The 12,010-nt window shown below is 46.6% G+C and overlaps 1 protein-coding gene across 27 annotated transcripts in view; it reads left to right on the top strand.

The window, feature by feature from the left end:
• Bbs9 (Bardet-Biedl syndrome 9) overlaps positions 1–12,010 on the top strand; it is a 425,044-nt gene that overhangs the window by 9,105 nt on the left and 403,929 nt on the right. For all 27 annotated transcript variants that reach the window (XM_039082282.2, XM_039082284.2, XM_063265362.1 and 24 more), the window contains one exon: positions 7,445–7,567. In XM_039082282.2, coding sequence (XP_038938210.1) covers positions 7,456–7,567 — 112 coding nt within the window. In that variant the 5' untranslated portion in view covers positions 7,445–7,455. The remainder of the gene's footprint in view (positions 1–7,444; positions 7,568–12,010) is intronic.

A 12,010-nucleotide genomic window follows, 5' to 3' on the forward strand; every position in this document is an offset into this window, starting at 1 on the left:
TGTACCCCAATACCACTCAATTCCCTGTCCCTTGGTACCTGCCCTCCACTCTTGCAGCCCCTCAAAAAGAGAAAAAGGAAGAAGCCCGCCGGTGTGCCACAGTGCATCACACAGTGTACTCTTAGGTCCTAACATCGTCACTTGTAGATGTTCATTGCAGTGCGTCATTGGTTTTGCTGGAGGCCTCTGGTCTCTGATATACCATCAATACTGGCCTCTGACGCACTATCAATACTGGTCCTCACCAGGACTCCTTTCAGACACTGCTGCCTCGCCTCATGGAGATCCTGCAGCTTTGGGTCTGCAGAACTCTCCAGCCATTCACGTGTGGGATAGATGTTGGGGTGGCCAACGCAGACCCGTGGATGTGGGCCTGCGTGGCAGCTGAGCTGGTCAGCCCACTGGCTCTCCCGCACCCACACCACCGAGGCCAGCTCTCCAGCATCTGGGCCCCTCTAAGGAGCCTGCCACTTCCCACAGAGCAGCCCGTGGATCAAGCTGTTACCTGAGGATGTTCAGTACCATGCTTACAGCAATTGGTCACAGCTTTCTCCATACACTCCCCGCTTCTGAACTAGACAACCTTACTCAGTGTCTGGTGACCTCATTCTCTCTACCACATGTATCAAGAAAGGATTTACTTATTTTGCTGCTCTGGGTTATGAGAAAAGATGCACCTTATCCGGGCATGGTGGTGCACACCTGAGATTCTAACATTTAGGAAGTGGGAGGTCAGGAGTTCAAGGCTGGCACAGACTGCATAGCAATTCGAGGCCAGCCTGGGCTACATGAGACCCTGTCAAACAATCAAGATGTGTGGGGAGGTGATAAGTCCAAAGTATATAATGTTACTATTTTTCTGTGTATCTGGAGTATGTGATTAAAAAAACTTGTAGTCTATTAAATGCCATTGCTTCATTCAAGGAAAGAATCTAATAAAACTATAATAAAAGGGCAGTTTTGGGCACTCACTGCCAGATTAGAGTTGGGTCATCTGGCAGTTAGTGTGATCATGTGAAACTATCAGTCACGAGTGATATGAATATTTTTCAGAAACCCTCTTATGTAGTGGGACTCAGAAACTTTTTTAGATCCCTCCTCCCCACTTTTGAGCAGGGTTTCATGTAGGACAGGTTGGTCTTACTATGTACTGGAGGCTGACCTTGAACTCCTGATCTTTTACCTTCCCAATGTTGGGATTACAGGCATGCATGCCGTGCCCACGGTTATGCAGTGCTGGGGACTCAGGTCAGAGCTCCCTACATACCTGTCGGGTAAGCATTCTGCCAAGGGAGGTGTATACCCAGCACAGTAACTTCTTTCTTATATATTTGGTTGTGAGCCTAGCCTTTAACGGCTGAGCCATCTCTCCAGCCCTGTAACTTCTTTCTTAGCAGAGTTTGTAAAGGACTGTGGATGGAATCCCACACTTGCTTCTTCTGTGCATGTTGAGTGTGTGTGTGTGTGTGTGTGTGTGCGTGTGTGTGTGTGTGTGCGTGTGTGTGTGTGTGTGTGTGTGTGTGTGTGTGTTCTTGTTTGGGTGGATGCACATGCATGTAGAGGTCAGAAGTTTACCTCAGTTTTGTTCCTCAGGAACACCCATCTTTGTTTTCTCCATACAGGGTCTCTCAGTGGCCTGGAACTTGCTGCTAGAGCTGTGCTGGCCAGGGAGCCTGAGGGACCCTCCTGTCTGTGCCTCCCTGGAGCTGGGGTCATGAGCACTTGCTGTTACACCTGGCTTTTCAACATGGGTTCTTGGAATTGAACCCAAGTTGTCATGCTTGCACAGTGAGCACAGCATCTGCCGGGGCATGTGCTCCACCTCTGGTCAATGCAGGAGTGGTTCACGAAGACATGAGCTAAAATCAGAGTCAGAGCTTCTAGGGGCCACGGCAGCCAGGGGCAATCTTTGTATAGTGTCTTAAGGTGTCTGAGGTGTGCTCAAGGCTGTGGTGCTAGCACAAGAGTAGTGAGGCGTCTGGGCAGTAAGAGCTCACCGATTGGCCCCACTGCCCCGTCCTGGACATCTTTGCTTGTGGGAATGAAGAGCGGGGTGCTTGCCCTGTAGACTGACAGAGCTCAGCTCTAGCAGCAGTGTTTAACATCTCATTTTAGAAACGCCGTGGTTATCTGTATATATGTGTAACTGCGTGTGGGTTTGTGCATGTGACTGAAGAGGGTGTCAGATCCCCGAAGCTGGGGTTACAGGCTGGCTGTTTTGAGTTTTCTGATGTGGGTGCTGGGAGCCAAACTGTGTCCTCTGCAAGAACAACATGTTCTTTTAGCCACTTTCTAGCCCACAAGACTTATTTTATTATTTTAAAATTATTGCCAGGTGGTGGTGGCACATATCTTTAATGCTAGCACATTGAAGGCAGAGACAGGAGGATGTCTGTGAGTTTGAGGCTGGCCTGATCTATAGAGTGAGCTTCAGAACAGCCAGGGGTACACAGAGAAACCCTGTCTTGAAAAATCAGATATATATATATGTCCTTTGAAAGAGCAGGATGTGCTCTTAATTGCTGAGCTGTCTCTTTAACTCCCACTAATGGCAGTTTTTAACAGTGCTTTAAACATGCTGAGTATCTGCCTAGCACTCAGGGAAAGGTGGGTCTCCCTCTGTCATAATCATTTATCAAATAATACACTAAAAGATATTTGGAGCCAGGTGTGGGAGGATTGGGAGTTTAGGCCAGCCTGAGCTACATGGAACCCTGTCTTAGAAAACAAAAGGAAACAACAAAACAGAAGAAACAACAAAACCCCAACATCTCCCCCACCCCCTTAAAAAGAAAAAAGAGCCAAGGAAGCAAATGCTCACTTTATCTCTGTCAGGAAGTCATGGTGCTGGGAGGCAGCTGCTCACATTGTGCCTGCAGCAGGGAGCCGAGAGGTGAGTGCTGGTGCTTGGCTGGCTGTCCCCTTTCCTGAGTTAGGACTCAGTTCATAGAATCATTTAAGGCAGCCTTCATTTAAGGTAGATCTTTTCACCCCAACCTTCCCCAGAGATCTCTTCACAGACATGTTCAGAGGTTCCCATGGTGAGTTTAAATCCTCCCAGGTTGACAAGATTAACCATCACAGATACATATATACATATATATATATATACACACACACATATATAATATATATTTTATATATATAATATATATTATATATATATATATATATATATATATATATTTGATAGCACTGGGGATGAGCCACGGACTTTGGACACACTAGGTGCTAAGAGTTCTACCACTAAACTATCTCTCAGCCCTTTAAACGATTTTAATTTGGGGACAGAGTTTCACTAAGTTGCCCAGGCTACCCTTGAATTCATTTACTCTGTAGCCTAGGCTTCCTTCCTGTGACTTCCACAATAGTTGGGTGTACTGGCGGTCCTGGGTTCTATAAGAAAGTAAGCTGAGCAAACCAGGGGAAGCAAGCCAGTAAGAAACATCCCTCCATGGCCTCTGCATCAGCTCCTGCTTCCTGACCTGCATGAGTTCCAGTCCTGACTTCCTTTGGTGATGAATAGCAATGTGGAAGTGTAAGCTGAATAAAGCCTTTCCTCCCCAACTTGCTTCTTGGTCATGATGTTTGTGCAGGAAAAGAAACCCTGACTAAGACAGTGGGTCACGGCACGTGCCACCTGGCTATCAGGGCCGCTCTGATTTGTATCACTGTTGTAAAAATATAAAAAATAAAAAAGTATGGTTATCTTTTACCTTGCTAGGTTCAGCACTGCGGTGCCTGAAGATATCTGCTGGATATCTTAATTCTCAGTCAGCAAAGCGTCTCACCCGCTCTGCTCCATCCCTTATCACACTGCCGAAGGCCTCTCTCTGAGCCTGGCAGCAGTCTCCCTACCTACCTAGTTCCCAAGGCAGGTTTCCACACATCCCATACTTAACCAGCACGCCTCCCTTTGTTTTGCTGATGAAGGGGCTGAGCTATCGCAGGGTCGTCCGTTGCTTTTCTCTGTGTGCTGACAGAGTACCTGACTGTTCGTTTGGTTCGTTCTGTTCAGTGTTTGAATGCATAGTTCACCGTGGCGTGGCGTGGCGGGAGGCGTGGCCGGGGGAAGTGAGGTGGCTGGTCACATGGTACCTGCAGTTGGAAGCTGAGGGATGAGTGCTGGGGTTCAGCTGCCGTCACCCTTGTTCAGTTTTTACCCCGTCTGTGACTGAGGTCTGGGGAGGGGTTTTACCCAATGCGCTGTTTAGTTTATTGTCAACTTGACACAAACTAGGGTCTGGGAAGGGAACCCTCAACTGTGGAGGGACGTGGGCATGTTTGTGGGCCATTTTCTTAGTTAATTAACGTGGAAAGGCTCATCCCACTGTGGGTGGTGCCATCCCTCGGCAGGTGGGTCTGGGTTGCATAAGAAAAGTAGCTGAGTAAGCCAGGGGGCAAGCCAGTTAGCAGCCTTCCCCCATGGCCTCTGCTTCAGCTCCTGCCTCCAGGTTCTTGCCTGGAGTTCCTGCCTCTGCATGATCTCGTATGACCTGCAAGTCAGATGAACCCTTTTCTCTGTAGGCTGAAGGTGTTCTCCCTCTCAGCTAAAACTTTCTGGAAACATCCTCAGAGAAGGGCCCATAATGGATCTCCTAGGTGGTTCCAAACCCAGTCAGGTGGAAAAAGGTGGTTATCACACTTCATGGTTGCGTGGTTGGTGTCATGGGAATCCAGACCCACACAGCTTGTCTTCAGTGTGTAGGATTTTCAGCTTTCTAAGACAGTTTCTTGGTTTATTTTGGATGGAAGAAAACAGCCTTGGTTTCTATGATTCGTGTGTGTAGAAGGCCTACTTCAAGGAACAGGCTGTTCTGTGTGCTTAGAGTACAGTTGGTCTTTTTTATTTTCAGATTCCATATTTGTGAACCTGCCACTTGATAAAAGTTAGTTTTCATCTCAAAATCAATGTTCTCAGTGCTCTGTAGCCATCTGTGGCCGCTGCGTGAGCATCGAGGACAGTGATCTACAGGACCCCGCCGATGCCAAGGTCACTCTTTGTCATCTCTCAGTTCTCATGCTATAAACAAGAACAAGCTGTGAGAGTCTGTTCTGTCCTTCCATCCCGAGGCCCTGGGATCAAACGCAGGTCAGCAGGCGTGGTGGGCAGCCCTGCTGAGCCTTCTGCCAGCTCTGCGCTTCCTGTTTCACATGTAAGCAGTGCTTTAGTGGTGGTACATGCTTTCGGTCCCAGGACTCAGGAATCTGAGGTAGGGGATTGAACGTTTAAAGCCAGCCTGGGCTACCCAATGAGACAGTGTTTCAAAAAAGCAAAGCAAGACAAGACAAGACAATTAATTCACAAATAAAAACATCATGCAGTGTGATTAAGGTGGATGCCCAAACAGCCTTGAGCCCCATGCATCTCAGCGAATACACAGTTAGGACGGCCATGCTGAAACCTGTGTATTATACTGTCAATTGTATTTAACTCACTCACCTACCCCAAGGAGAAAAACTATGGTAGTGGAAACTAGAAAGAAAATTAGATTTATGTCTTCTTTAATGATACCTATGACCTTTGCCCACATTCTGTCTTTACTGTCACCTAATATTACCTCTTCTTAACCTCCTTTCTAAATGTTGTAAGATACCCACAGTTACCACTCTTGGTTAAAACTGGAGTGTGTGAGTGTGTGCGAGTTTGTGTGTGTGTGTGTGTGTGTGTGTGTGTGTGTGTGAGTGTGTGTGTGTGTGAGTTGTGTGTGTGTGTGTGTGTGAGAGAGAGAGAGAGAGAGAGAGAGAGAGAGAGAGAGATTGAAATTAATTTTTTATTGAAAACATTTTACATTATCTATTTTGGCCATGTTTTTTCTATCTCCCTTTCTCCCAGACCCTCTGTACCTTCCGACCCACCTTACTTTATATTTCTTCCCTCTTCAAAGACAAAGAATCAAGAAACACACACTCAAAAATCATCACAAAACCCACCAATACAGTAATCAAAGTAATCAAAGCAAACAAGCAAGATCAGTAAGCCAAGAGGCCTAAGCAAAGCAAAGCGAGATTAAAAAAAAAAAAAACCAAAAACCTCCAAAATTACCATCAAGTTAACTTTCTGTTGGCCAACTTTTCCTGGGCCTGAGGCCTGCCCTCACTGTGATTAGGATAATGAGCCTCCAATCCTTTGCAGCTTGGTGTGACTTTCAGATAGCCTGGTGGTTAGGGGTGAGAGGCCGTGTTTACATCTTCCTCTCAGCGCCAGGACCCTGTGTGAACCTGTGAAGGTCTTGTGCAAGCAGCCACGGTCTCAGGGAGCTCACGTGTGCGTCAGTCCTGCTGTGCGGGGAAGACACTGTTTTCTGGGAGTCATCCATCACCCCTGCCTCTTCTTTCCCGTAGGTCCCGGAGCCTTGAGAAGAGGATGGGAAGAACATTCTCGCTGCTCTACTCTAGCCCTTTTAGCAGTTGAGGCTTTAAGCTTTCAGGCCCCTGATATACTTTCTGAATTGATTTTTGTGTAAGGTGAAAGATTTAATTCAATCCTTCGCAGGACATCCGGCTTTGCCCGCACTGTTTGTTGAACTCGATCTCTTTTTCCGATGGTCTGTTTGGCCTCATGTGTCAGAGGCTGGGTGGTCATGGTTCTGTTGGTCTGTCCGTGAGTCCTCTATGCCGTCCCAGTGTCTGCCTGCCTTGCTCTCCCAGCACAAGGCTGTTACTATCACTGTGTAACTTGAGGTTGGGTTCTGCGTACGCCAGTGTGTTCTTATCACTGAGGATTACTTTGGCTGTTTGTGGTCTTATGTGAATACTTGGATTGCATTTTCCTACGTCTGCACAGCATAACAGGGATTTTGACAAGCATTACATCAAGCTTATAGATTACTTTTGGTGGTATATCCATCTTGTAACATTAATTCTGTTAACTCAAGAGCACAGGAGGTCATTCTGACATCTATCACCTTCGAGCACTTTTTCCAGTCTTGACGTTTCAATTTGTTGCTTATGTGTATTCGCAGGTACTAATATTTGAAGTAATTTATCTTATCACTATTATTTTAAAATTATGCGGGTATGTCTGTATGTGGGTTTATTCGCTCGAATACAGTCCCACTGAAGGCCAGAAGCGGGTGTCAGTTCTCCAGGGCCTGGAGTTACAGGGATTTACAGCCACGGATTGTGAGTGCTGCATTCCGACCTGGGTCCTTTGGACGATGAGTGTGCCATGTCAGCTGCAAGCCTTCCCTAGGGCCCATGAGTACTTGACATTTTGGGGATTATTATGAACAGGTTATGTTTCCTAATTTCTTTCCGGTATATGTGAAGGCTATATTGATTTTGTATCTTGTAACTTTACTGTAAGTGTTTTTACATCTAAGAATTCTCTGGTAGATTACACAGAGTCTTTTAAAAATAGAATCATGTCATCTGCAAATGGGGTAATTTGACTTCTTTCCATAAAGTTAATTTTTACTATAGATGAACATTTTATTTTTAGGTTGAAAGGAAATGTCCTTATTTAAAGCCCGTGACTGGTGGTCTACTGTGCTGGGAGAGAAAGAAGAGTTTGATCAGGGCTGTTTGTGCTTGGCTGACGTGGACAACAGCAGGAATGGACAGGGTAAGGAATCTGTGGGCGCTTTTGTTTTCCCAGTGTCGGGACCTCACAAACGCACGGAAGTTTCTGATACTGGGCTTTAGTCTGCACCTCCCTCCCCCCTAGAGTTGAACATTAAAGAGAGTAAATAAAACTAACTTGGTTTTAAAAACATGAGCATAGGAGAACATGACTAAAGTGTCTAAAGTTCTCCCTCTTCCTCTCTCCCTCTCCCTCTCTCCCTCCCTCTCCCCCTCCTCCTCCCCCTCCCTCTCTCTTGACTTTCACTAAAGTCCAGGCTGGCCCAATCTCACTCTGGTCCTCCTGGATTTGGGATTACAAGCGTGTGCCACTGTCCTGGTGTTTCTCTTATTAGTAATGTGTAGGTGGCGGGCTGGCAGACGTGTTCTCACCTCTGTTTTATTTCTATCACCTGGGCTTTATTCATGCTGTTGTATTACTTGGAAGAATTAATGGATAAATCACATGGCACCACTCAGTTTGCTTCCAGATGGGGTCTCCTAGAGGAGAGCTAGTAAGATATTTAATAATTTGAAAAACTCTTGTTAGAAATTATTCAATGAAAACGGTGTGCTCTTCTGGTTGAGTCAGAAAGCATCGAGGTCATGATAAAGCCGCACTGACTCTGCTACTGAGGGGGCAGTAAACCAGCTACTGTGCTAGCCTTACACTGCTTGCTTCTCTGCATAGTCACGTGTTTCAAGTCTTAAAAAGGGTCTAGTTCTATATAATTACAGTGTGAAATTAGTTACGTTTGAATAACTTGTTTATCACAAGCTTTTACTTTGAAATTCAGATAATCATTGTCCTCCAAGAAAGAACATATAATTTGCTAATATGAATATTATTCCTTTCCTGTTATTTCTATTACCTGTAATGAAAATGTGTTAGCAAGGGGCAGGGTGGCAAAGGAAGCGAGGGAGAGACTGGGAAGAGGAAGGGGAGGAAAATGAGGAGGAAGAGAAAGAGGAACAGGAGGAGGAAGAAGAGGAGGGAGAGGAGGAGGAAGAAGAGGAGGGAGAGAAGGAGGGAAATGTAGAAGAAGAGGGGGAGGAAGAGGGGGAGGAGGAGGGGAAGGAGGAGGGGGAGGAGGAGAGGGAGGAGGAGGAGAGTAGCACAAGTTTTTTTTTTTTTTTCATCTTTATTAACTTGAGTATTTCCTATTTACATTTCAAGAGCACAGGAGGTCATTCTGACATCTATCACCTTCGAGCACCTTTTCCAGTCTTGACGTTAGGGGCCAACATTCCCCTAACCCCTCCCCCTCTCCTTCTATATGGGTGTTCCCCTCCCCATCCTCCCCCCATTACCACCCTCCCCACAACAATCACGTTCACTGGGGGTTCAGTCTTAGCAGGACCCAGGGCTTCCCCTTCCATTGGTGCTCTTACTAGGATATTCATTGCTATGTGTGCAGTTGGAGCCCAGGGTCAGTCCATGTATAGTCTTTAGGTAGTGGCTTAGTCCCTGGAAGCTCTGGTTGGTTGGCATTGTTGTTCATATGGGGTCTCGAGCCCCTTCAAGCTCTTTCAGTCCTTTCTCTGATTCCTTCAATGGGTGTCCTGTTCTCAGTTCAGTGGTTTAATGATGGCATTCGCCTATGTATTTGCTGTATTCTGGCTGTGTCTCTCAGGAAAGATCTATATTCGGTTCCTGTCAGCCTGCACTTCTTTGCTTCATCCATCTTACCTAGTTTGGTGGCTGTATATGTATGAGCCACATGTGGGGCAGGCTCTGAATGGGCGTTCCTTCTGCCTCTGTTCTAAAGTTTGCCTCCCTATTCCCTGCCAAGGGTATTCTTGTTCCCCTTTTAAAGAAGGAGTGAAGCATTCGCATTTTGGTCATCCTTCTTGAGTTTCATGTGTTCTGTGCATCTAGGGTAATTCAAGCATTTGGGCTAATATCCACTTATCAGTGAGTGCATACCATGTATGTTTTTCTGTGATTGGGTTACCTCACTCAGGATGATGTTTTCCAGTTCCATTCATTTGCCTATGAATTTCATAAAGTCATTGTTTTTGATAGCTGAGTAATATTCCATTGTGTAGATGTACCACATTTTCTGTATCCATTCCTCTGCTGAAGGGCATCTGGGTTCTTTCCAACTTCTGGCTATTATAAATAAGGCTGCTATGAACATAGTGGAGCACGTGTCTTTTTTATATGTTGGGGCATCTTTTGGGTATATGCCCAAGAGAGGTATAGCTGGGTCCTCAGGTTGTTCAATGTCCAATTTTCTGAGGAACCTCCAGACTGATTTCCAGAATGGTGTACCAGTCGTAGAACAGGGTTTTAAAGTACGGAAGTGTCCTCTCATTTCTTAGAAGAATCCAGGCCCTCTCTCCTACTGTAATGCTGGGCAGGTGTCTGTTCTGAGGCCGCCCTGGGAGGTCAGTGATTATCCCGCATGACACTTTGAACCTTATGGCTTCCCTCTCATTTGTTCCCCTGACAGTCACAAAACATGTACCCAGGTGACATGCTGAAGCTCACTCCTTCTAAAGTGTTCAAAGCTCAGCTTGGTCGAAACAATACTTCTGAAATGAGCTGTTTTCATTCATCTCTGTTAGGGCTCTGTCCTGGGGTGCTAGTTGTGAACATTATCTTTTGTATTCCTAACCTGTGCTATATAAAATCATTACATCTATGACTGCCAAATAGACAAAGCCAATGATCGTCATTTCCCAGGGCTGATAGCTGTCCTGCAGGGTCCTGGAGTGACTAGTGCACATGAAGGTGCCAGTTCTAGACATGAGAGCCTGTGGCACTGTTCTCTGGGGATGCCTGGGGTGCAGGCTCAGGTATCTGCATTGTGAGTGCTTGGAAGCTGCACCCTAAGGCTGAGCAGTTACTGCTGATCCGAGGGATCTGAGGAGTGAGGGCTGATGTAAACAGTTCGTGATGTGGTCTTTAGGATGACTGTATCTCGTAGTCAGAATATAGGTAGAGGTTTGGAAGTAAGTGCTTAGAGTTCTAGTGAAAACCCACAGGGGGAGACGGTGCAGTGAGAGGGAAGGAGGTAGCCGTCTATAACTTGGAGATTGCAAGTCGTGAACAGGGAGGTTTGGGAAGTAGTCAGAGAGAGATTTCGAGAGGTCTTCCAGAGAGTCAGAGGAAACAGAGGCTGGTTCCCGGAACGCAAGGTAGGCTTATTTGTTTATGAAGGGTCTCATGTAGCCCGGACTCTTCTTCACCTCACTGAGGCTGAGCACAGCCCTGAAGTTCTGATCCTTCTGTCACCAGCTCCCCAGGATTGGGATGACCAGTACATGCCACTTTTACACGATGCTTGGGATGGAACCCATAGAGGCCCATGTTAGGCAAGCACTTTACTAAGTAAGCTACACCCCAGCTTAGAGGCAGAGTTTTTAATGACAAGAGGAATGAAAGGTTCTCAATCATTTAGAAACAAGTGGGTCAATTGTGTTCTTTGCAAAAAAAAAAAAAGATTTTTAAAATTACTTCAGAAACCCTCATGTGTCCATCTGTGTGAGAGTGCAGGTGGCTGCAGAGTCCAGGAGTTGGATCTTCTGCCGTGAGATTTCAGGGTCTTGGCTGGGAGCCACCAGGGGCTGGGAGCCAGGCTGGACTCCTCTGTGAGCAGTAACAGCTGGAGATGTCCCCAGCCCAGAGCTGTTCTCACTGAGGGTGGGTGTGCACTCACCTCTAGGGAGTGCGGGGTGACAGAGGGGTGGCGAACAGACTATGGCTCTGTACAGAAACCTGCTATAAAAAGCAAAAGAAAGATGGAGGACAGTGCGTAGCTTAGACGTTTCCCCCACTGTGACAAAGTCGAGATGTGGCAGAATGTTCCCATCCCTGTTTAAATCCAACCAGCCTTTTCATCCTTGTATTTGGTCCCATCTCCACAAGTCCCTTCATCAGTCCTCCTTAGAGACAGCTGCCTCACCAGCTCACCCTTGGGCCGCCATCTTTCTGACCCCTGGAATTAACGTAATTCAAAGCAAGTATTCAGGACTCATGCAGAGCTTTGATATTTGCTCTTTCCAAGTGCATCTGTGTAAGTCCCTGTCTTAATGTTTTATTGCTGTGAAGAGACACCATGACCATGGCAACTCTTAGAAAAGAAAGCATTTAGTTGGGGCTTGTTTACGGTTTCAGTGGGTTAGACCATTATCACCATGGCGGGAAGCATGGCGGCATGTAGGTAGACTGGTACTGGGGAAATGAGTTCCCAGTGGGATCCTCAGGCAGTGGGAGGAGGAAGGCCTGGGCCTGGGTTAGGCTTTCGAAACCTCAAAGACCATCTCCAGTGTCATACTTTCTCCCGTAAGGCCATCTCTCCTCCATGAGCCTATGGGGGCCGTTCTCATTCAAACCACCAGTGTGGTTGAGAGGACTCCTAGGACAGTCTGTATTGGGGCAGGAGAGATGACGCAGTGGCTAAGAGCCATTGCAGGTGTCTGATCTCACTGCCAACCCAGA

This window comes from Rattus norvegicus, chromosome 8, assembly GCF_036323735.1.
Source record: "Rattus norvegicus strain BN/NHsdMcwi chromosome 8, GRCr8, whole genome shotgun sequence".
NCBI classification, from domain to species: Eukaryota; Metazoa; Chordata; class Mammalia; order Rodentia; family Muridae; genus Rattus; species Rattus norvegicus.